This window comes from Enhydra lutris, unplaced genomic scaffold, assembly GCF_002288905.1.
Source record: "Enhydra lutris kenyoni isolate GAN:26980312 unplaced genomic scaffold, ASM228890v2 scaffoldscaffold13, whole genome shotgun sequence".
In the NCBI taxonomy this organism is placed as follows: domain Eukaryota; kingdom Metazoa; phylum Chordata; class Mammalia; order Carnivora; family Mustelidae; genus Enhydra; species Enhydra lutris.
The window spans coordinates 40,952,645-40,977,475 of NW_019154097.1; the positions used below are offsets into that span (position 1 = coordinate 40,952,645).

Below are 24,831 nucleotides of genomic sequence, written 5' to 3' on the forward strand. Positions count from 1 at the left end.
CTGACCTGCTAAGTATTCTTGAGTTACCGTTGCAGGATCTAAACCCCTTTGAGCACTCAGGTGGTGGGCCAGCTAGAGCCAGAGAACTGACAATGCTGACCCTTGCTGACCCTGTGACTTCAACTTGGACTCTGTCACATTAAGATGACTTTTGTCCCAATTCTGTGCTGAATCCCCCGTGGCACAAGCCTCTTCAAAAATATGCATGTGCCCTTGGCCTAAAAATTCCCAAGTTGTGTTCAAGGAGTCACTGTTTGGGAAATACCCCGGCTGTTCTCCTTACTGTTGCAGGTAAAAACCTTTCCTACTTTTGGGCTTGGTTGTGTCTTTGACTCGACACCCACCAAGAGGTGAAACCAGTTTCAGGTAACATAACCAGTCAGTTTCTGAGGCCAGAAACCTAGGAGTTATTACTAATTCCTTCTTTTCCCTTACCTTCCACATCCAGTCGGTCAGTTCTACTTCCAAAATTAATCTTACCCATGCCTACTTGTTTCCAACTACATTGCTACTGCCTTGGTCCAGACCACCAGCATCTTCACCTGGACAGATCTTCCTTATTCCATACATGCCCATCCAACAAGAGCAACCACAGTGAATGGTCTTTATAAAGCTTATGCCATGTCCCCTGGCTGAAAACTTACAGTGGCTTCCCATTACACTTTGGAATAAAATTCAAACTCTTTACCACAACCTACAAGGCATTGTGTGACCCAGCCCTGCTATCTCTCATTCATTCATTGTCCAAACGTTGAACCATTTTTCTGTTTCTCAAATACTTCAAGCCCATTCCTGCCTTACAATCTTTATATAGCTTTCTCCCATACTTTCTCCTTTTTTGTTTCAGCTTCAGCAAAAATATCACCTCCTCATGAAGTCCTTCTCTACCTACTTCAAAATGCAATTACAATAACTAACCATGGTGGTCATTAGTGCTGGTCACCAAATATTTCTGGTTCTCCCCTTTTCTGGACACACGGTCTTGCCCTTCTGAAGTTAGGTGTGACGATGTAACTGTTTTTGCTAAATGGAATGTAAATAGCAGAAATTTTAAGAGCCAGTGTCTGATCTGCCATATCCCTTTTTCCTGACTTGATCAGACCATGGAAACATGAGTCAAAATTAAGCTTCCATCAGTCTGAGTTGCTGTTCAATGTCCCCGTTCTAACCTGTGATGGATGTGTGGCAAGGAGTGAGAAATAAACCTTTATTACTTCGAACAGCTGAGATTTTGGAGCTGTTTGTTACCACAGCATAACTAGCCTAACCTGAGTGCTACACCATGTGCCACATACTGGATGCTGTACACATATTAACTTATTTACTACTCACAACGACCCTATGAGATAGATACTATTATTATCCCCATATTATTAACACAGTGACTGAGGCACAGGAAAATTAAGAAACTTTTCTAATACCACAGAGCTAGTAATGGGCAGAGGTGAAATTTGGACTTAACCAATCAGGTTCCAGATTTTACTCATAGTCACTCTGTAGAACTGCTTATCAAAGACTTTCAAACTCATGTTTGAACAGGAATTGACAGAGTTATGGCCTTTTTATACATTCATACATATATATGTCAGTTTTTATCAGGGTTATGGGCTTTTTATACATTTTTATACATGTATACATTTATACATTCATACATATATATGTCAGTTTTTATCAGGGTTGATAAATATATATATGAATGCAAGTATTTACATTTTTTAGAAATACAGATATTTCAATTGCTATTTTATTTTAATTTTTAAAAAGCTTTTATTTTTTGAAAGATTTTATTTATTTAATTTATTTGAGGGAGGAGGGGCCACGGGGGAGAGAGCGGGAGAGAATCTCAAGCAGATTTCTTACTGAGCGCAGAGCCCCGCCCACCTGGGGCTCAGTCTCGTGACCCCGAGATCCTGACCTGAGCCAAAATGAAGCGTTCGCTGCTTAACCGACTGAGCCACCCAGGCGCCCCAAAAGATTTTATTTTTAAGTAATCTCCACACCCAAGGTGGAGCTCGAACTTACAACCCTGAGATCAAGACCTTCATGCTCTACTGACCGGGCCAGCCAGGAGCCCCTGCTGCTTTACTGTCGATACCAGAGCAGCAGTTACGAAGCGCAGCACCCATTAAAGTGGCAGCTATTTTGGCGATTAAAGATTACTTTTTACAAGATCTAAAAATAGTCTCAAAAGTTCAACTTCTTAAAAAGTTCTTCCCCACCTTTTAGAAATACTTCCGAGGACTCTTTTTTTTTTTTATTTATTTAAAACAAATTCTGGAGGCATGGTCCCCATGTAATAAAATGCATGCGCATTCCAAGTGCACAGTTTGATACGACTTGGCAAATGTACACCTGAGTGCCCAGCACCACTGTCAAAATGTAGAACTTTCCCACTACTCCGGGCAGGACCCTCTGATCCTTCCCAGTCAGCCCTGTCCTTACCCCTGGCCGCAAGCAATGACCGATCTGCGTTTTGTTGCTATAGGTTAGATCTGGCTTCTCTAGGGTATAATTCACAGTATTATACAGGATGAGTTTGGGTCTAGCTTCTTCCACTCAGCACAGTGTTTTTGGGATTCCCCATGTTGCTGTGTAAATCAGCGTCTCCTTTCCAAGGACAGCATTTAGTAACAGAAAATAAAACAAGTGTCAGTTCTGGATGGACTTTCATGAGTATTCTCAGTTCCACACTTCATTCAGGCAAGATTCTTTGAACCAACTTTACGACACGGAATGATGTCTCCACATCTGCAGTTGCTGGAAAGAGGAGACGTGCCATTCCTGAAACTTTCTCCCCTGCAGCATTCTCCAAACCCAGTATTAGCTTTCCACCCCCACCTACAGAAAAGAGCTCAAAATCGACCATATGGGAAGGAGAAAAGCAGAGGATTTTAAATGAGGGGAATAAGGGGCACGTGATGTTCTTCTCTGATACAACTGATACAGATTAGCCCCCTCTCCAGTCCCCTTCTCACATCTCCCTGACTTATCCCTGACACTGGCCACAGTGGAGTGACCTTGCTCATTTGAATACCTGTGGTAGACGAAGAGCCGGTCGCCGGCAGCAGCATCCCTCCCTGGGAGACGATGCGCTCTCCCACCCCAGGAAGCCCCACGTGGCCACGAGTCACGCTTTGGCCAGATCTGAAGTGCCAGCTAGAGGTAGCTCCAGCTCATACATTGAATCGCTAGAGAGGATTCCCCTGTGTGAACACGCCGCCACGGATTGTGCCCTTAGCCTACTCAGCATTTAGGCTGTTTCCATTGTTCACATTCACCATCGACACCTCGGCATTCAGTCCTCAGGAGGCCGCTGAGCCCGTGCTCACGTGGGAGACATTGCCCGGGTGTGTGCTCGGCAGGGGCGGCAGGCTGGAGGGTCTGTTCATCCTCCCCTTTACCGGGCATCTTGAGGGCTCTCCGTGGGGTTGTGCCCATGGGCGCTTTTACTTCCTGCCACCCCAGGGAAGGGAACACGGAACCCTTCAGCCAGGACCTCTGCCCATGAGCCAGAGGCAGGCCCTGTGGCTCCCCAATCCCACTTTCTGCTTGTGTCTGGTTCGCAGAGGTCTCCCTCACTCGGATCTTGACGAGATCTTTCGGGGTCTTTCTCCTTTTGTGTTTCATTCACGGCTATTGTACATCTGAAGCATGGAGTCACTTTGCCGTAGGACTGTACGTCTGTCTGTCTTAAGCTACTTTTCCGGGCTTCCCTTCCATCCTCCCTCTGTGCACTTCTGCTTGTACACCTGCCTCTTGGGCCCAGAAATACTTTCCCAGGCTTGTCTTGGAGGCTGTAGCATTCTTTGTCCTGTTCTCCGGGTCATCTTTCCAAGCTCGGTTCAGACGCCAGGTCTTTTGTTTTTTCAGTCAGAAGGAACCTATTCCTTTTCCTTCTTCCTGGGACAGTCGCTGTGACTACGTTCGTACTCGGGGGTCTGCACCGTCTGGTGTTAGCCGGACTATGACTTTCTGGCAGCTGATCCCCCTCCTTGTTCCACAACCATCCCATGGGCCCTGCCCCCCCAAATTAGAGCATACAGAGCATCACTGAGGCAAAGGTGACCTGGGGTGTGTGGGGGTGCCCTCTGGATTCCTGTTGCTGGATGACCATAGTGGTAGCAATCCCTATGAGCAGGCATTTTGCGAAGAGAACCTTACAGCTCTGAAAGACTATAAAATGGTTCTTCTGTCTCCATCACAGATGAGGAAATTAAGGCTCAGAGAGGTAAAATGACTTATTCAAGGTAATACACCCAAAACTGCATTTACCATTGTCGATGGCACATTCATTCCTTTTCCCAATTACCCTACATCCGCAGGACTTTCTGATGTCTAGGACAGAAAGTGCTAATAGAGCACGCTTCCCCTTGTGGTGGGGTGCAGCAACGCCCAGTGTCCCTGCAAAGGTTGTCAGGTCACAACCTTGAGCTTAACAAGCAAGTCACAGGATACTCAGTTGATCAGAGATAAGTTTGAGACTTCCTATTTTTTTAAAAGATTTTATTTATTTATCTGAGAGAGTGGATGAACAAGAGAGCATGAGCAGGGGAAGGAGCAGAGGGAGAGGGAGAAGCAGACTCCCCACTGAGCAGGGAGCCCAACACGGGGCTTTATCCCAGAACTCTGGGATCATGACCCAAGCCAAAGGCAGATCTCAACTGATTGAGCCACCCAGGAGCGCAAGACTTCCTATTTTTTTTTTCCCCGATAGATAAATTTCATTGCATTTAAACAATATCTCAAATAGGTCTTGGAACTCATTTGGCATCTTGTTACTCTAGGTGGAAAACCTCAGATCTTCTTGAGTTCCTTTTTCAAAGACAGACATCATCTAAAATTTTCTCATGTCCTTGGGATTAACTGTTGTAGCTTGCTGAATCAAAGAAGGTGAATTTGTACAAGTTCAATGCCAGTTACTTTCTGGGCTTGGGACAGGGACCAAGAAACACCTGGCCTCATTTGAACCAGCAAATGGATTTTTTTTCATCCAAGAATTTTCAGATTTTAACAAGAGAACTACTCTCCATAATAAAGGCATAAATGGGGAAATGAGCACACACAGACCTCACCCTAATGGAAACACAGTGGAACACTCTTGCTCATGTGCTATATTTGACTACCGACCACATGAACGGTCACCAGTTCCTCTCTGTTTGTCAATCCAGAGCCTCTCACTTTCCTTCCAAGGAGGCTGATTTCTACACAGATGACATCCCTCCACAGGAGTCTTCTGGGCTTTTCACGATAACTGTCCCATCAGAGGGATGACATTTTCTAAAATGTGGACAGTCTGGTTACTGAAAATGTCTTCATTCTCACAGTGGATTCAGTAAAGAGAGCACCCTAATTTTTTTTTAAACACTTTCATTGAGATATAATTAAAATACCTCATAATTCATCCACTTACAGTGTACAATGCAATAGTTTTTAGTATATTCCCAGGTGTGTGTGACCATTATTGCGATTAAGTTTGGAACAATTTTTTTTTAAGTTTGGAACATTTTCATCACCTTAAAAGAAAACTCTATGCTCTTTGCTTTCTACCCTTCTGTCCCACCAATCTAGTCCTAAGTAACTACTAATCTATTTTTTGTCTCCGTAAATTTGGCTATTCCAGGTGTTTTATGTAAAGGGAATTATGTATGTGGTCTTTTGCCTCTTAATGTTTTAAAATATGTGTGTTTATACTGTAATTCCTCTTTGAGAAAATGAAAATTTAAAGTCAAAATTTAAAATTAAAAGCTCTGTGACATCATACATTTTTTTCAAGATTAGCAGAACATTACAGCAAATACAGAATTAAATTTTCTCCTCCCATCCTTGAAAAAGTGCCCAGAGGCATTTTTTTTTAAGAGTTCACTCCAGTTGGGGGGGAGTTGGGTGCCTGGGTGGCTGAGTCAGTTAAGCACCTGCCTTTGGTTCAGGTCGTGATCTCAGGGTCCTGGGATCAAGTCCTCTGTTGGTCTCCACACTCACTGTGAAGTCTGCTTCTCCCTCTCCCTCTGCCCCTCCCTCTGCTTGTGCTCTCATGTTTGCTCTCTCTCATATAAATAAGATCTCTTAAAAATATGTTACTATTGGGGAGCCTGGGTGGCTCAGTGGGTTAAGCCTCTGCCTTCGGCTCAGGTCATGATCTCAGGATCCTGGGATCGAGCCCCACATCAGGCTCTGCTCAGCAGAGAGCCTGCTTCCCCCTCTCTCTCTGCCTGCCCCTCTGCCTACTTGTGCTCTCTCTCTGTCAAATAAATAAATAAAATCTTTTTAAAAATATGTTACTATTACTTTTTTTATTTTTTTATTTGATGGACAGAGATCATTAAACAATCATTAAACAAAATATGGTATGTGCATATAATTATTATTCATCCATAAAAAGGAATGAAATTCTGATACATGCTACAATGTGGATGAACCTTGAAAACATTATGCTGAGTGAAAGAAGCCAGGCATGAAAGGCCACATATTATATGATTCCATGTATATGAAATATCAAGTAGACAAGCCCACAGAGACAGAAAGTAGATTAGTGGTTTCCAGGGTCTTGGCGGAGATGTTCACATCAGGTTGGGAGGTTGAAGAAGATGTGAAAGCTTCAGTTTAGTTGTCATGGTGGAGATAAGGGAAAGCTGAACAAGGACAAGTGAAAAACTGAATGTTTGGCAAACTAAAATTATAGGCCCAGTCTTGCACATTCAGACAGCCACAGGAGTTGGTAAGAGATTGGGGTTACTGAGAACAAGGTGATAAGTGTGTAGAATTTCTGTATGTAATGTGGTGGCTGGTGGTGAGCAGAATGCTGGTGAGCCTACTGGTGAGGCTGGAAGAATGAGAAAGTTATCAAGAAAGGGAAGAAGATGAATCCCACAAAATCTCAGTAAACTTAAAGCATTCAGCAGAACATTTGACCCATGTAGAAAGCTCTTATTTGTTTAAAATAATAGTCATTTGAGCACTGGTGGTGTCAGTGATGAATCACTGAATTCTACTCCTGAAACCAAGATTGTACTGTATGTTAACTAACTAGAATTTAAATAAAAACTTAAAAAGTAAAATATGATAATAGTGGATTATTTTAGAGGGATATCAGTTTTTTTGAGGTATAATCCACATATCATGCAATTCATCCCTCTATATTGGTCAACTACTTTTTGACTAGGGTGCCAAGATGACTTAATTGGGTATAAATCTTTTCAACAAATGGTACTGAGACAAACAGATTTTCTTATGGGAAGAATGAAGTTGAACCTTTTCCTTACACTATATACAAAAATTAACTCACATCCTAGTGGGAATGAAGTGATATTTCATTTTGATTTTGATTTGCATTTCCCTAATGATCAATAATGTTGAACAATAATGTTTAGTGTGCCTATTGGCCATTTTTATATGTTCTTTGGAGAAATATTTATCCAGATATTTTGCCCCTTTTCAATTTAATTAAATAAAATTTAAAATAGTATACAATTCATTGTTTAGTTGTAAAAGTTCATTTATATTCTGGATACTAGACCTTTATCAGGTATATGATTTACAAATATTTTCTCCCATTCTATGAATGTCTTTTACTTCCTTTGAAACACAAAAGTTTCTTGTGGGCTTCTTTTTGGATGATGAAGTGTTCTAAAATTTGTTGTGGTGATGACCACACAATTCTGTGAACACACTAAAAGTCACTAAACTGAACCCATAAAAGGGTATGTCTTGGGGTGCCTAGTTAAACGACCAATTCTTGGTTTTCAGCTCAGGTCATGATCTCATGGGTTGTGAAATGGAGCCCCATCTGGGGCTCCATGCTCAGCAGGAAGTCTGCTTGAAAATTTTCTCCCTCTGCCCCTCCCCACAAGCATCCACACATGTGCTCTCTTTCTCTCTAGAATAATTTTTTAAAAAGGGTGTATCTTGTGGCATGTGAATTACATCTCAATAAAACTATTATTTTTTTTTAAAGGAATGAGGGGCACCTGGGTGACTCAGTTATTAAGTGTCTGCCTTCAGCTCAGGTCATGATCCTGGGGTCCTGGGATGGAGCCCCACAAGGGGCTCCCAGAGCCTGTTTCTCCCTCTCTCTGTATCCCTCCACCCTGCTTGTACTCTCTTTCTCTCACTATCTCTCTTTCAAATAAATAAATAAAATCTTAAAAAAAAAAAAAAAAAAAAAAAGAACATACCTCTGGAGTTTTGTTGACTTTGAGTCTACCAGTTTTGCGGTAGATGTCAGTGCAATTTTGATTATTCAGTAGGACAGTAATCAAATATTCTGGACATAATTGGCTGCTAAACTCACAACCATCCATCCCCCCAAGCCCCCCAACCCCCAGTTTATAGACCTTGATTTTGTTCAGAAGACAGCAGGCCTAGTGAAGCGAGGCCTGCCCCAAGCCCCAAGGGATGGTGGAAGTTTAGTACAAAAGCCAGTAAGACAAGCTCATTCCTTTTGCCAGGAGCTTGCTTTCTCATCATCCCTTAAAGCTGAGAGTATGGAATAGAGATAAATTGAGGTAAGGACTGTGAAGCAAAAAGAAACCAGGACTTGATAATTTGGGAAATTCTCAGGCTATCCAGATTTCAAAAGATGTTAAAATTAGGAGAAGCACTGTCAGAAAGCATGGGTTGGAGAGAGAGGCTAGGTTGTGGTCGGACAACCTTTTGCTAGTGCCTGGAAGAGATCAAAAGCTCCGAGGACTTTGTTGTCGGGAGCGCTCTGTGCAGGACCAGGGCTCCCCTCAGCTCTCTCAGCAGAAGCCAGGAATAGAAATGGCATTATCTCGAAGGATCTGTAGAGGAATCTCTTGACTCACCAAGGGAACCCCGTGACGTTCATAGGAGACCGGCCAAGCTCTTAAGGGTATTATGTCAGCAGAAACACTGCAGGCAAGGACAAGTGGACGGGAGAGGAGGACACCGAAGAAGGCTCTCCGAGTTTCCTCAAAACTGGACAAGCAGGAAACAGGCCGATATGCCCACGTGTCACTCAGCTGTAAAGATGCGCGGCCCTTGGTGGTGGTGGGGGAGGGGGGCTGATGGCTCTGCGGGGCGGGGGGGTGCGGGGCAGGTCCGGAGGGCGGAGGGAGGATTGCGGGAATCCTTTATTTTTCAGAAGTTTGCCTTATGCCACCTCCCCTTTATGAGAGCTCTACATAAACACCCGTTTTCACTAACCAAAACAAATCCGAAGATTTTTGCTTTTAAAAAGTCAAGAAAGCAAAATCGGCGTTGTTTAGCCGTGAGCCTTCCTAGCGGCCGCGCGCACCCCCGGCCTCGAGGGCGGCGCCACCTAGCGTCTTGCCCGGGAACCACACCCGGCCTCCGGGCGTCCCGCCACCAAGAGCTTCGAACATCTGTGCTTCAGCTTGAGTTGTTTTGTGCATCTAAGCAAGACGCGTCCGAAGGTACAAGGAAAGCCCAGGAGAGGTTCTGGGGTTGCTCAAAATGTTCCCATATTAAATTAACGATCATTGCTTTTTTACTTTATACCATTTTGGCTTGTAAAAACTTTCAAAGGAACACTGTACTTTCAGACACCAGGGAAACCTGTATTCCCAGGCCTTGAAACCTAGTGGAATTTCCTAGGTTGGATTTCAAAATTGCTTGGAACCAGGGAATCCCTTTTTCTCTTCCGTTTTCTTCCTTTTAAAACTGAAATGCCTTGGGGCACCTGGGTGGCTCAGTCTGTTAAGTGTCCTGCTCTTGATTTTGGCTCAGGTCACGACCTCAAGATCCTGCGATCGAGGCCTGTATGGGACTCTATGGTCAGTGCAGAGTCTTGTTCTCCCTCTCCCTTTGCTCCTCGCCCCTCCCCACCCGACTTGTGCTGTCTAAAATAAATAAAATTTTTAAAAATACATAAATTGAGGGGTGCCTGGGTGGCTCAGTGGGTTAAACCTCTGCCTTCGGTTCAGGTCATGATCTCAGGGTCCTGGGATCAAGCCCCGCACCAGGCTCTCTGCTCAGCAGGGAGCCTGCTTCCTCCTCTCTCTCTGCCTGCCTCCCTGCCTACTTGTGATCTCTGTCAAATAAATAAATAAAAATCTTTTAAAAAAATACATAAATTGAAATGCCTCTAAGTGTCATCCTATGCCTAGACAGACCCTGCATTCTGGGATTATATCATTTGTTTGGGTGAACCCTAATCCACACCACAGTCACATGAGATTCTCAGGTTCATGGATAAGAAGGAATTTTGCCCCTGGAGGATCATATCCAGTCTCTCATACCTAATTCAGATGATTTAGATAAGGAGATGTGGGACTTCTGAGCTGACGAGATTTAGAACTTGTGCTGATGTTTAAGGGGCTAAAACTTTGGCGGGGGGGTGGGGGTCATGGGATGGAGTGAATGTGTGGCCCGTGGATGGATATTAGTCTTTGAGAGTCAGACAACAAGATATAGTAAACTGAACAATGATCCCCCAAACTTGTGAATGTTACCTAACATGGTAAAAGTAACTTTGCAGATGTGATTAAGTCAAGGATCTTGAGATGAAGCGATTATCTTGCTTTATCCAGGTGGATCCAGTGTAATCACATGGGTCTTTATAAGAGGGGGGCAGAAAGGTCAGTCAGAGGATGTGACAAAGGAAGCAAAGGGATTTGAAGATTTGTACCGCTGGCCTCAGAGATGAAGGAAAGGGCCACAAGCCAACGAATGCTGATGGCTTCTAGAAACTGGGAGAGGCAAAGAAATAGATTCTCCCAAATGCTTGTTGTCACTTGATTCTGTCTCAGTATAAACGCATTTCAGACTCTAACCTCAACAATTATTAGATAATGTTTATGCTGTTTTATTCCACTATGAGGGGTAATTTGTTACAGCAGCAATGGGAAACCAGTCCGAAGTCCTACTTTGGTGTAAATTGTTAGAATGGAAAGAGGCAGACAAGGGGAGTAACTCAATCACGTATGGGCAGTCTGCAGAAAAGCCATACAAACTCTTGCTCTCCCTGACCCAGGAGAGGCTCATTCCTCTGGTCAGGTTGGAGGGCATGTGGCTGGGCTCACAGGTGGGAAGCCCTGGGGGGCTGATTCCAGTTAAGGAGAAACTTTTGATAGGATTGTCTGAGAACAGAGTTCCCACTCAGGTTGTGGTGTGTCCTACTGATGGAGGTGTAGGGCAGGAACTGCTCCCTGTGTCGTATGCGTTCCGTATGCATTCCAGTCATTATTTTAATCCTGTCTGTTGTTTGATGTACATTAGTCCCTCCTTCATTTCTGAGACTAGATATTAAACCTTCTCAGGTCTAATTAGATCAGCACTTTGACTCTAATGTGTACAACCGGTATCTGGGGAGTTTGTTAAAATGCAGATTCTAGATCAGGTCAAGCTGGGACCTGGGAGAGATGGTGACCTGTGGTGACTTTAGGTAACAAGATTCTAGAGATCAGTGATTCTCAAACCTGAATGTGCATCAGAATCACCTGAAGGCCTAGCTGCGCCCCCACCTAGAATCTGATTTTGTAGGTCTCAAGCCTCAGAGTTCGCATTTTTTAACAAAATCCCAAATGAGGAGGAGGAAGTGAAAGAGGAACCACACTTGGGGAGCCAACATTCTGTGAGCCACGGCTTTGGCCCCTTTTGGAATGCGGTGTGGTGTCCGCACTGCTGAAGTTTTAACTGTTCAGTTTACAAAGTGTTTCCATTGCTCCCAAGAAACACTTGGGAGGGGTTATTCATTCTTCCTTGGGTTTAGCTCTGTTGTTCATGAAACATAAATGTCAGACATTTCTTATGAGGATTTTGGTGACATCCATGTAGAAGAGGTCTCTGCTGGCCTCTTCTGGGACTCACTGCTATTGAACATTTACTGTGTGCCAGACCTGGCCTCGGGCCCTTGCAGAGTAAAGGTAAGTACTTGACCGCAACGGGGGGGCAGCCCCCCCACCCCTTGCACTGCCTGTCTGTGGACCTCGTGATCTGCGCCGGGACCATTCATTACCCTCCAGGGTGAAGGAGACGCCTCCAACGTATATGAAGCTCACCCAGCGCCTGGCATCGCACGCTAGCTGGCCGAGTGACTCTACCTCCAAATGTACCATCCCCCCCATGGGGCCCCACGACAGGTGCCGCTGACCGTTCAGGGAAGGGTGGGTGAAGCAAGGGGAGAAGGCGAGCAGGGGAGCCAGGAGGACACTGGAGGAAAGGATAATGAACAGGGACTGGCTGAGTTCCCCAAGCCTGTCAGGCACCATCAAGGCTCCAAGGAGGCCAGTGCCTCCGGAGGACTCTGGAGGCAGGAGGTTACTGTGGCCGCCCGCTGTGCAGGGTGGGGGGGCCTGAGCCGGGTGGAGGCTCCAATAAAGGCCGCCCCCTCTGCTCCTTCCCCATCTGTGCCTCCTGCCATCCTCGTCCATTTTCTCCGCTGTCTTGATGGCCCCACTGTCCACCCAAGAGACCCCTGAGAGCCTGCGGCTGAGGGAGTCAGGCAGGGCAGGGAACAAGCAGCGGCCTCCCGTGCGGCCGACTTTATTGGGGGGCGCGGTGGGGGGCTCTAGGCCTGCTTGGGGGGCGCGGCGGGGGGCTAGGCCTGCTGGGGGGGCGCGGCGGGGGGCTAGGCCAGCTGGGGGGGCGCGGCGGGGGGCTAGGCCTGCTGGGGGGGCGCGGCGGGGGGCTAGGCCTGCTGGGCCCGCAGCAGTGCCCGCACCTGGCCGATCTGCCAGTCGACGCTGGAGCGCGCCGTGCCCCCCAGTGCCGCGTACTGCTCCACGCTGTGGCCGTAGTCCCACACGCGGCTCACGTCGCCCGAGAACAGGGGGCTGCGAGACAGAGGACCAGGTGGGCCAGGGCCCAGCGGGGGTCCCCGAGGGCCCCACTGGCCCGGGCGCACCTCCCGGGGGGCCGCAGCGGGGAGGCAGGGGCCGCACCTGATGGCCTGCAGATCCTTGAGCGACAGCTGGTTGAGGGCGACCCCCTTGGTCTCGGCCATGAACACGGCTTTCCCGGAGGCCTCGTGCGCCTGGCGGAACGGCATCTGGGGCGGCCGGCGCGGGGGGCTCCGACTCAGCCTTCCTCCGCCCCCTGTTCTGCCCGCGCCGTCCGTCACGCCCCCCACCCTCGGCCCGGGACGTCCCCATCTCCTCCCGCTGCATCCCAGCCACCCCACACTCACCCCTTTGCGGACCAGGTAGTAGGCGAGGTCAGTGGCCAGCATGTCGGGACTAAGAGCCCGTGCCATGTTGTCCCGGCGAATCTGGGGGACGCCGGGAGGGGAGCGGTGAATCCTGGGGACCCTGGGTGGTGAAGCCGCCAGCCTCCCACCCTTAGCCCCAGGCAGATCTACTCTGACCCAGACTGGTCCGCCCTCTCCGCCATTTGCCATCATCCCCGATAACGTTTAGGGGTGCTATCGGGGCCGCCGGCACTCTCTCTCAGGGTCCCCAGCTTCGGCTGCGTCAGAACCGCGGGGGCGGGGTGGGTGGTGGGTAAAGACAGCCAAAGCGAAAAATGCCACCAGTCGCTCGTTGTTGAAGTTGGGCGCTAGTCCACAGGGGTTCACTGTGCGGTCTCAGCTGTGCGTACTGAAATCTCCCTTCATGAGTGACCAAAAAGGAGATCTGGCCAGGCCAGTTGATGGGACCCGTAGTGTCTAACCTGCTTCCATTCTACTGTGGCTTTTGTCTCTGCTGTTCCTAGGGGCAGGAGCAAACACCCACCCTCCTCCCCCTGCCCCAGATCTTCTGGATGCACCCACCCTCCCCTCCCCTCAAGACCACCTCCTGGCATGTAGGGGCCTGGGGGAGAGGACGGGGGGCTTGCCTGCAGTGTGGAGATGACGCCCGTGGCCACCTGCAGGACGGCACTCATGGTGTCTGACACTTCAAATACAGCTTCCTTGTCCTCCTGGGGGCCGCGTGGCAGGAGGTGAGAGCCCAGCAGCCCTGCTCCCCACTGAGGCATCCCACTGCCCTCCTCGAGGAACGCTCAGCACCTCGTACAACCCACATCGACAGAGAGGAGAGAGTTCTCAAGGACAATCAAGGGCTGGGTGCATGGGATGGGAGGCGGCAGTTCTGTGGGGCCCCTGCCTGGATGTCCAGGGCCCCGAGAAATGGGATAAGGTGTACGTGCAGGTGGGGCCCTCACCCACAGCCCCAGCGTCGCACCTGTAAGTCCTTGTTGTAGGTGCTTGGGAGTCCCTTGAGGGTCATCAGGAGCCCAGAACACTGAGAAAAGAGTGAGAATGAGGAGGCTGGACCTCAGAGCCCATCCTGCAAGTTCCCTCGGGACCCTCCGGGTCAGCCCAGAGCCTTGCCCCCACTCCCTGCCCGGCTCACCCGCCCAAACACTCGCCCCGCCTTGCTCCGGATGAGCTCCAGGCTGTCTGGGTTTTTCTTCTGGGGCATCAGGCTGCTTCCGGTGCTGGGGACAGAGATGCTAGGGCTGAAAGGGCTCCCCTGCCCCTTGGCTGGTCTGCTGGCTGGGCCAGGTGAGGTCTAGTGGCCATGCAGTTCTGGTCTGCCCCGGGCCAGGGCCGGGGGGCGGGTGTCAGGGGCAGGGAGGGTACGGGGAGGAAGGAGGCCATGCTGGCGGGTGCAGAGCCAGGCAGAGCAGGGCCCAGCCTTACCTGTAGGCGTCTGAGAGCTGCACAAAGCTGAACTCCTTGGTGCCGTAGAGGATGAGATCCTCGGCCATCCTGCTGAGGTGGGTCATGCACAGCGAAGCCCAGAACAGGAACTCAGCTTGCGGGGGAAAGGGAGAGCAGGCCTTCTGGTCCCCAGGCTTCTCCTGCTCCCCACTCATTCTGGAGAAGCCCCAGGGGGACCAGACTTGGGGTGGGAGGAGGTGGGAGGGGAGCCAGGGCTAGATTAGAGCCAGATAGAGCTAAATTAGGGCACAGTGCAGGGGAGTGGCCCTAGAGGACAAGCGGACTGGCTCCGAGGACTCACCCACGAAGTCTCGCTCACTGGTGGCATCCATGCTGTTGAGAGTGATGGCCCCAAAGTTCAGTTCTGGAGAAGGACATGGGGGAGGCAACAGGGCTGGGCTGGAGGGCAAGGAGGGCCTTCCTCTACTCCTAATCAGGTTGCCCAGCCACCTCCTCCTTAAGGCCCTTTTAGGGAGGAGAGTAGGGAGCCGCAGGAATGGGGGAGGGTCTCCCGTACAGGTCCCAGGCACGAAGCAGGAGCCTTGAGTGTCCCCAGCACCATGCACCGCTGCTACAAGCCTTCTCTTGCTGCTCTAGCCTCACTGTCCATAGGTAATAAATGAGGGTTTCAACCAGCCCCCTGCCCCCTCCAAGTGTGTGTCTGTGGCACCTGGGAGGTGCTGTGGGGGATCACCAGGGTGAGGGGCAGGGCACCTCACCTGCTCGGAGCAGCTCCCGGTCCACACCCAGAGGGTTGCCCGCAATGGCCCCGCTGCAGGAACAGGGGATCCTAGGTGAGCAGGGCTCCTGGCATGCGCACACGCACACACACACACACACACACACGCACGCACACACGCACACACGCACACACACACCCAGAGCCAAGCCCCGATGGTCAGGGCGGCCACCCAGGCAGCGTGGCTGATGGAAGGCTTGTCCCCACGGAGCCGAAACGGCAGGCTGAGGGCAACCGGCCGGCTCTCTAACCTCTCTGCAGAGCTCTGGCCCTGCTCTGGCATCCTTGCTACCCCGGTCAGCCCCATCTCCGAGACCGCCGCGGGTCTGCGCGGAAGAACCCCTGACAGAGAGGACCGTCACCTGGCCGGCTGGCCTCCTCTGTCCTTCCTAGTGCCTCCTCTTCCGTTGATCCCCAAGGACCGGCTAACTATGTGGGACAGCCCCCGACTCCCACCCCGCCACGAGGCCCTCGGGACACTGGGGGCTGACTCACCTCCCCAGGGGCAGGACATTGACCCGCTTCTGGACCTCCAACAGCCTCTCCGAGTCTCTGGTCAGCGCCACGGCATGGCTGTAGGAAGCCAGAGGGCAGAGGTCATGGCCTCTGGGGCCCTCCCCTCCATCCCAGCCCCTCCACAGCACCCCTGCATGACGCCCCACCTCACCTCAGGATCCAGTGGCTCCAGCGGATGGGCTGAGCCCTTTGCAGGTGTGTGTAGCCCGGGAAGAGGACGTCGCGTTCCCTGTGGGGGAAGAGCCGCAGGGTCTGAGGCGCTTCGCAGCTGCCGCAAGGCCGGCCTGTGTCGCCCACACCCCGCAGGCCCCAACAGGGAAAAGTGAGGCCAGCCTTGCGAGGACCTGCTTGTGCAAGAAACCAAGTGACCTCCTGGGGACAAACACATCCTAAAGGAAGAGACCAGAAGCAGGGCAGCGTGATCCAGGGACAGGGCCAGGGCCCCGGGGCCTCCCCAGAGCAGGATGGGAGCTGGGACCCGAGGCAATGCCATCCTCAGCTCTAAGCAGAGGTGACAGCGAAGGAGGGGACACCGAGGGGTACTACCTGGCGGGGGAGTCGCATCTGTGAGCCCATGAGACGCGCCCAAGGACCTCAGAAGAGCAGGGGGCACTTTCAAAGAGACAAGGCGCTGCAGGTGATGGTTTTGGTTTGTTTGTTTTAATAAACAGCTTTACTGAGACGTCATTCACCCACTTAAACTGTACACTTTTGTGTACCTGTCACCCCGTCAATTTTAGAATGTTTTCAACCCCCCAAAGAAGCAACTTATAGTCATTAGCAGTCACTCCCCATTTCTCCCAGCACCCCCCGGGGCAATGGGTCTTAGGCCCTTGTTCTCCCCCACGTGGTAAGGTCTGTGAACAAGAGGTCACAGGGAGCTGGGATCACCCTATCTCTGACACCAGACAGGGACTTCTCAGCAGCAAATTGGCCAGGTCTGGAAGGAGCCAAGTCACCCCCAAATACATGAGGTCAAAAGAGCCAGAACTTGGGATGAGGCCAGTGGGAGGCAGCTTTGGTTGTCCTGTGCCAGCCATGCTGGGTGGGGACCGAGGCGTGGAGCAGCTGAAGAGTGACCTGGGCTGTATCTGGCACAGGCAGGCCCTTTCCTCAGGCTTCAGGCATCTGCCTAGTGCCTTAGTCTCCTACTTACGAAGCCTCAGAGGGTGAGCTTGCCCTACCTGCTGAGCTCAGCTGGCATGGGAGTAGGAAACATGGCAAGAAATGCCCCCATTCCTGGCTGCTTTACCTCATTAGTCCAGGAGTTCCAGGACACTCCTGAGCCCCGGGGCCTGGCTCCCCAACCCCCTTCACCCTTGCCACGTAGATCGGGCATTCAGGCTGCCTGTCCCAGGGCAGAGGAGACCCTGGCTGCCCTCGTGCCCTCTCTGCCACCTGGGTGTTCACGGGAAACTCACGCCTCGGCCCGGTCCACCATCGTTCTGATGAGCTCCCAGAGGAGGGCGGACAGTTTAGAGCAGTTCTGTCGCATCCACAACCTGAGGTCCGTGACTACCTGTGGGGAGGAGAGGGTGGCACTCAGGGACACAGATGTGTTGCTTCGCTGGGGAGCCAGAACCACTGCAGAGCCCTACATCTGCCACCTGGGCTCCCCAAGATCGGGAATGCACAAGGCCCAGGGTCGGGTGGTAGGGAGTGTGGGAGCAGCACCTGGTCATTCCGACTTCGGCCCGTGTGCAGCTTCCCTGCAGTCTCGCCGATGAGCTCCTGGGGGTGGAGGGAGGCAGGGAGTCATGGTCAGCCCAGGCAGGGCCTGGTTCCTCCCAGCCCTGTCACCTTCCCTCCCTACCCCTGGGCCCTGCCATCTCTGCAGAGGCCACCTGCTCTGAGGTCCAGCCAGCAGGGAACAGAAGGATGGTGCTTATGCTCCAAGGGGCCATGGGTGAGGTAGAAGGGGGAGGCCAGGTGGACAGCAGGGGGTCATACCTTCAGACGTCGCTCGTTGGCTGTGTGAATATCTTCATCATTGGGGTTTAGTTTGAAGGTGCCCTGAGCCCACTCCTCAGCCACCTGCAGCAGATGTCAACAACCCAGGGGTCAGGGGTCAGCCATCCACAGCCTTGGTCCCACCTCAACTCTGATCATTGACTATCTCTGCGTAAGAGCTGCATCCTCAGGGTGCTCCCCAGGAAGCGTGAGTGCTCCATGGGGGGTTGTAGCCCCCACACCCAGGGGAGCACCTCGGGCCCAGGTCTCCTTCCCCTATGAGCCATGGGCCATGGGCCACGGAGGCATTGAGGGATGAAGAGAGACACAGCACAGCATATGGTTTACAGGGCACCTCGGCGGGGGCACCTGGGGGGCTCAGTACATTAAGCAGCTGACTCTTGATTTCGGCTCAGGTCATAATCTCAGGGTTGTGGGATTGAACCCTGCGTTGGCTCCCAGCTCAGTGAGGAGTCCGCTGGAGTTTCTCTTTCTTCCTCGCCCTCTGCCCCTCCCCCTGCTTTCTCTTGAAGATAAATAAATAAAGCTTTTAAAAATTAAAAAAAAAAAAATAAAGAGCACCTTGACAGACATTTAACCCCAAGGGAAAACGTGCCTGGAGAGCACATCCTCCACAACCTGTTTGGGACTTGGTGGAAGCCTGGGACCACAGGGTGGGGCTCTAGAGGGGGCTTTTGGGTGTACAGAATACCTTGTCCAGTCCATGAAGTATCTGGTCCGTCTCGGCCTTGGTGAGGAGCCCCGCCTTCTCCAGGCCCCGGCTGTAGGCCTTGCTGCCCTGCACGTCCACCTCCCACAGGTGCCGGTCGTAGGCAATGGATGAGTTGAACTTCTCCATGATGGGGTCCACTGCGCCCACAAAGCGGCCACCCCATAGCTTCCCACTCTGGCCAGGAGAGCAGGAACAGTTAATTTCCTTCCCACCCTGAGAACAGCGCCTCTCACAAAGGGCCCGCGGGAGAGCTAGCAAGTCTGACGGCAGTGGGAACCAGCAGGCAGGGCCATTCTTACTGGACAGGTAAGGAAACTGAGGCTCAGAGAGGGTCAGGAACTTGCTCGAAGTCACCTGGGGAGTCAGTGTGGGAATGTGGCTGGACACTGAAGTTAGGGTTCTCTCCCACCCGTGACACTTCTCTAAGGAAATGATGGCAGGGGACGAGGCACCCCTGAGAGTAGAGCAGAACTTCTGGGACCTTTCGTGCCACTGACCAAGGGGAGAAGTCACTCCGAATGCAGAGTCTGAGTCCAGCTCGGACACTCTGACGGTAACGACAACAGTCCTCGCTAGCGTACTCCGCATTCTCACTGCGTGCCGGGCATGACTGCGATCGCTTGGCCTGTGCCAACAGAGACTCTGATGTGGCTACCAATTCTATCCTGCTGCAGAGAGGGGAAACCAAGGCACAGAGCCCTTGCTGGGGTGATAGAGCCTGGGCCACAGCCCAGCTAACTGAAGCAGAGTCCGCACGCCTCCCCCAATGTTCCTCTGCTGGCTCTGATATCGGGAACTTTTGCAGCAGGGACAGGCGAGGAAGCACCTGAGGGGCCCCGTCGGGCTCAAATGGCCTGCATTTCTCTCCCACAGCTTGGGTGGGGCAGGCCCCAAGATCCCAACCTCCACCAGTCCTCTGGAGAGTGCCTCTGGCACATCTCTTATCTTTGGCCTTCTAGAAGGTCACCAGCTGACCCTATGCCCCCCAGGAGCTACGGGCAGAGGGGTGGGGCAGAGACACCTCTGTTTTGAAAGAGTACAGAGGCCACAGCATGTGACAGATGGGGGAGGGGTACAGAACACAAGGGAGCCGTCCTAGCTCCCAGAAGGCCAAGGATTGGGAGAGTTCCCTGGGTGAACGGAGGCATTTTACTTCACTGCCGACTTTCCTGCGGAGGGGGAGTTTATAATGGCTGCTGGGGACATATGTCCTCCTCTGTCACCCTGCAATGTCCCAGACCCCTCCTAGCCACCTGACTGTGGGCATATTCCATAACCTTTCCAAGCTGCAGGGTTACCCCTCATAAATGAGGAAATGGTAGTACCTATCTGCTCGAGCTGTTGTGACATTCAGTTAGGTAAAATTTCTAAGTGCATACATAGCACAGTGCCTGGCACTCAGTACATTCTCAGTAAGGGAGGGGCCGAGGGCCGCCAGAGGCTGGGGGTGTCCTAACGCCTCTCCCGGCTCCTGTATGCACCATGGGGGCCTGCACTGCACTCACGGCCCAGGCTGTGACCTGACCCCTCGCTGCCCAGCAGCCTTGGCTGTCTGAGGACTCTGCCCCGCAGAAGCAGCCTCCGCCCCCCTCAACCTTTTGAGCTAGATCCTCCCCTTACCCGCCAAGCCTTGATCTCCCGCAAAGCACCACGTGGGTCCCTCTCCTGACCGCTGGGGCCAGAGGACCAGGGCAGGCCAATGCCAGTCCGGACTGGGAGCCAGCGGGCCCCTCCGCCCGGAGCCTGGCGCTGCCTCCTCCAGCAGGCCCTGGACTCCCAGCCTGGGTTGTTGGTAATAACAACTACTTAACAAGCGGGGCTGCCGCCAAACCAATTAGCACTAACCCACAAGACGGCCTGGGGCAAGCAGAAGTCACCTGATGTGCTGGTCTCCTGAAGGCAGTCCGCTCCGCATTGGGGCCAAGCTCCCACCCCACTGGCAGGCTTAAAAAGACCCCAGAAAGAGGGGGCCTGGTGGGTCAGTCCACTGAGTGTCTGACTGTTGCTTTCGGCTCAGTTCTAAGTCCTGAGATAGAGCTGCGCTGCTGGGCTCGCTGCTCCGTGGGGAGTCTGCTTGAGATTCTCCGTCCCTGTCCCTGCCCCTGTCTCTTCTCCCCCCGCCCAAACTCTCAATCTCTCTCTCTCTCTCTCAAATAAATAAATAAAATCTTTTTTTAAATTTTTAAAAAAAGATTTTATTTATTTATTTGACAGAAAGAGAGAGATCACAAGTAGGCAGAGAAGCAGGCGGGGCTTGGTGGGAAGCAGGGTCCCTGCTGAGCAGAGAGCCCGATGCGGGGCTCCATCCCAGGACCCTGAGATCATGACCTAAGCCGAAGGCAGAGGCTTAACCCACTGAGCCACCCAGGTGCCCCATAAAATTTTTTTTTAAAAAAAGATCCCAGATGGATGTCAGAATGAGGTGCTACCATCTGGGCTCTGAAGAGAGGGGGAGTCCCAACAAGGCAGAAAGGGCCCTCCTCTAGCCTAGAGCACATCTGGGCCAGAATGACACCTTTGGGGCAAGGGTGCAGGAGTACTGGTTTGGGTTGGGATGAAGGAGCAACAGCCAATCTAGAAGGCACAGGGAAATACCATGTTGTCACTGTCGGTATCCTTAGCCAGCATTTACTGAGCACCTACTGTATGATACAACAGCTCAGCCCTGGGCTAGGCATTCTACATATGCTATTATACCCTCCTGGGAGGTGGGCACTGTTACCCCGGGGGGTGGAGGGATTGCTTCAGAAACCGACTCTGTTTGCCTCCAAAGTCCAAGCCCTACTGTGGCCCCTGACATCATGACCCAGAAACCAGCAGGACAGGCATTCTCATCCAGTTTATGCAGATGAACAAACTGAGGGCCAGAGAGAGGAAGTGCTTTGCTAGCTAATGAGGACCAGAAAGGACTGGAACCCCGACCTCCTGCTTCCCAGGCCACAGGCTCCATTCACTGGCACCAAGCAAACAGCCCCCTTTACCTGAAAGGTTCAAAGCAATGACCTCATGACCCAGTACCTTCCAGAAGGAGGCAGAGATTTATTATTATCCCCATCTGCCAGATAATCCAACTGAGGCCCCAGAAAAGGGACCTGTGCCTAGGACTCCTGCCAGAAGTGGTCAGGAAGAGAACCCAGGCGCCCTGTGGCTCTAAGGAAGAGAGGCCAGTGAGAGAGCAAGCCACCAGGCACTGGGGCCACTAGGGCCACAGGGCATGGTCCCTGAACCTCCTGGTTCTGTCCACCAGCCAGAGTCACGTGGCCTCTGCTACAGCGGGAGAAAGGGCACAGGGTGGGGACCGACAGGAAGGGCATCGGGAGGTGAGGGAGCTGAATGAGGGGGCTCCTTTCCTGCGCCCTGGCTGGGAGCACTGTCCGGTCGGGTCGGTCAGGGCCACCCCCCTCGCCTCGCGGGTTGGGAGCGCCACAAGCCTCCTGGGGCGCGGAGGGGGCAGAGAGCAGACGGTGATGCGCGCTGGGAAGTCGAAGCACAGGCCTCCCAGGCTCCGGCAGGTGCACGGGGAGGTTCCGTCGCCCGCAGCGGGCGAAGACCGGGAGGGTGGCCGGCGGCGGGTGCGGCACGCGGGATCCCGCGCGCAGGTCAGGGCCGCGGCGGCTCCCAGAGCGCCCCTCCCCCCGTCCGGCGTCCCCGAGGTCCACTCACCTCCGAAGCCATGCCGGCGGGTCCTGGTCTCCAGGGGCCTCGGCGGTGCGGGTCTGGAAGACAAGCCGGGACTGAATGTCCTCGGCCCGCGGCCTGCGTCCCTCGGGAGGGGCGGGCTCCGGGCTCCGGCGCTGCGCTTGGCCCGGCGCGGCCTGCGGGGAGGCGGACGTGGGCAGCGCCCAGCGCGCGCCACGGTCGTCGGCGTCCTCCGCTCCGCCCGCCGCGCGTCCCTCCTGTCCCGCCCGTCCCGCCCGTCGGACACTCACCGCTCCGGGCCGCGCCGTCAGTCCCTCGCCCGCAGCCTGGCGGGGCTTTTCTGGCCGTGAGCGCGTCACAGCTGCCCCGCCCAGGGCCCGCCCCCTGGCGGCGGCCTCACCAATCCCAGGCGGCCTGCTGGGGGGGCGTTGCCTCCGCCCTCCAACCCCGGCTGTGGGCGGAGCCGCTGGGGGCGGGGCTTCGGATCCGGGGACCCAGGGCGGGAGTGGGGGTGGTGAGGGCGGGGCCAGAGCGACAGCGCGGAAGGCGGCGACAGCGCGGGACCCTGGAAACAGCGACCAGGCCTGGCGGGGGAGCAGATACAGAAAGTGCGAAGGCCCCATCATCCGTCCTTCCATCCATCCGTCCGTCCATCCGTCCATCCATCCATTCGTCCGTCCATCCATCCATCCATCCATCCACCCACCTATCCATCCATCCACCCATCCACCCATCCACCCATCCACCCACCTATCCATCCATCCACCCATCCACCCATCCACCCGTCCATCCATCCACCCACCCATCCACCCATCCATCCATCCATCCATCTATCCATCCATCCAACCGTCCATCCATCCATCCATCCATCCATCCGTCTGTCCATCCATCCATCCATCCATCCATTCGTCCAACAGAAGGCACCGGCCCCTCCTCTGTGCTGGCTGGACTTGATGTGAAGAAGAGAAATGACACCTGCCCCAGGAAGCCCTGACAGCGCAGACGGTGTCTGGAAGCCACAGGGCAGCTCGGAGGGCAGCGCGCAGGGCCGGGGTGGACCGGGTACTCAGGGCAGATTTCCCTCACGAGATTCACTCTTTAACAAAAGTGACAAGCATCCGACTCAGGGCCCGAAGGGGCTTCTGGTGGGCACGTCCCCACGATGAGAGTGAGTTGGCTCTGCAAAGAGGAGGATTAAGATTTTCCCTGCAAAGGGAGCAGCCTAGGCAAGGCCCGGAGGCCAGAATGCAAACGGCCTGCTTGGAGAGCAGAGCCGGTTACAGCAGCTGCAACACACCGACCGGAGTGGGACGGGTGGGACTGCTGGAAGGAGGTGGGGGCAAGATTAGGAAGGGCTTTGAATGTCAAGGGTCAGGGTTCGGGCTCGGTCCTGTAGACCACAGGGACCAACAGACCGGGCTTACTCGCAGTTCCTGGAATGTATCAGGCTGTTTCGAGTCTCCTTAAATGCTCTTCCCACACTGGGAATGCCCTTCCTTCACGGTCTGTCTTGCTGCTCCCACCGCCCGTCAGTGTTCCAGCTAAGCATCATCAGTGATGGGGAGACTCCAGGTGTCCATCCCTGGGCTCCCACCGGATCTACAGGAGCATCTAGTAGTCTTTCCCTGAATTGAGAGTGCTGTAGTTTTCTTTTGTTTCGTTTTTTATTTGCATGAGAGAGAATGAGCAGGGAGAGAGGCCTAGGGAGAGGGAGAAGCAGAGTCTCTGCTGAGCAGGGAGCCTGACCACAATGCTGGGATGATGACCCGAGTGGAAGGCAGATGCTTAACCACTGAGCCACCCAGGCGCCCCAAGAGCCCTGTAGTTGTAGCTTCCAGGTCCTCTCCCCTACCCAGGCCTCGTCCACGTTATCTTCAGGACTCCCAGCCCTTTCTTGTCTTCTCCCACAGAAGCCCCAGAACTGGGCTGCATCAGGTCACAGGTAGACAGAGTTCGGGAAGCCCATGAACCCAGCTGTGAGTCACGTGCTCCTCTAAACTGAGAGAACATTGTGGCAAGTCCCTGGAATCTACCTGTTAGGGTCTGAAGCCTGACATCCCTTCCCGGGCGGCCAAGAGGGAGAACCAGCGGTGCTCTGCAAACATGAGTTCACAGCCCTGAACATCCAGCAACCTGCAGGCTCCAACCCTCGGGAGGGTTACCTGAGGCTGGAAAAAGTCTGGAAAGATGTTTGAGAGCAGAGCTCTAACCACGATGCAGAACACAGGCAGGGCTGTAAATAACACCTAACACAGTGGCTCACCGGGTACCTCCTGCGCTAAAGCCGTTACACAATTGATCTTTCATCTTCACGACAGTGTTCTCTACAGATGGAGAGGTTGAGGTCACAAAGAGTTAGAGGTTATGGACATGCCCGTGGGCAGCCAGTTCCAAGGAGACAGTCAGGCTGATTGCAGTGTGCCACATGACAGAAGAGAGACGGTCACCTCAGACTGGCTTGCAGCAAACAGCAAGCCTCTTCTGTGTGGAGGCCCCTGAAGGGCCGGGGAAAGGAGCTCAGGAGCACGATGAAGACAAGGAGGCAGAATGAAGACTTGTGAAGAAACAAAGCAAAACAAAGCAAAAACAGACAAATCAAAAAAACCTGCAGTTAAGGCCCTGACAGTAGACACTAAAGTGGGCATGACCTTAATCTTAAGGAAATGTCCTTGG

At 52.8% G+C, this 24,831-nt stretch overlaps 1 protein-coding gene across 2 annotated transcripts in view; it reads right to left on the reverse strand.

Moving 5' to 3' along the window:
* Positions 1-12,554: 12,554 nt before the first annotated feature.
* The window catches only part of LOC111145691 (argininosuccinate lyase), a 28,616-nt gene continuing 16,339 nt past the window's right edge, over positions 12,555-24,831 (reverse strand). The window contains exons 1-17 of one of the 2 annotated variants that reach the window (XM_022500799.1): positions 22,449-22,507; positions 22,183-22,235; positions 18,499-18,693; positions 17,787-17,870; positions 17,511-17,567; positions 17,258-17,355; positions 15,988-16,065; positions 15,816-15,893; positions 15,301-15,353; positions 14,883-14,945; positions 14,561-14,675; positions 14,271-14,355; positions 14,100-14,159; positions 13,753-13,836; positions 13,106-13,186; positions 12,861-12,967; positions 12,555-12,752 (exon numbers count right to left, since the gene is read on the reverse strand). In XM_022500799.1, the coding sequence (XP_022356507.1) occupies positions 12,608-12,752; positions 12,861-12,967; positions 13,106-13,186; positions 13,753-13,836; positions 14,100-14,159; positions 14,271-14,355; positions 14,561-14,675; positions 14,883-14,945; positions 15,301-15,353; positions 15,816-15,893; positions 15,988-16,065; positions 17,258-17,355; positions 17,511-17,567; positions 17,787-17,870; positions 18,499-18,693; positions 22,183-22,194 (1,395 nt within the window). In that variant the 5' untranslated portion in view covers positions 22,195-22,235; positions 22,449-22,507 and the 3' untranslated portion in view covers positions 12,555-12,607. Of the gene's footprint in view, positions 12,753-12,860; positions 12,968-13,105; positions 13,187-13,752; positions 13,837-14,099; positions 14,160-14,270; positions 14,356-14,560; positions 14,676-14,882; positions 14,946-15,300; positions 15,354-15,815; positions 15,894-15,987; positions 16,066-17,257; positions 17,356-17,510; positions 17,568-17,786; positions 17,871-18,498; positions 18,694-22,182; positions 22,236-22,448; positions 22,508-24,831 lie in introns of those variants that run through there. The other variant, XM_022500798.1, reaches the window with a different exon arrangement.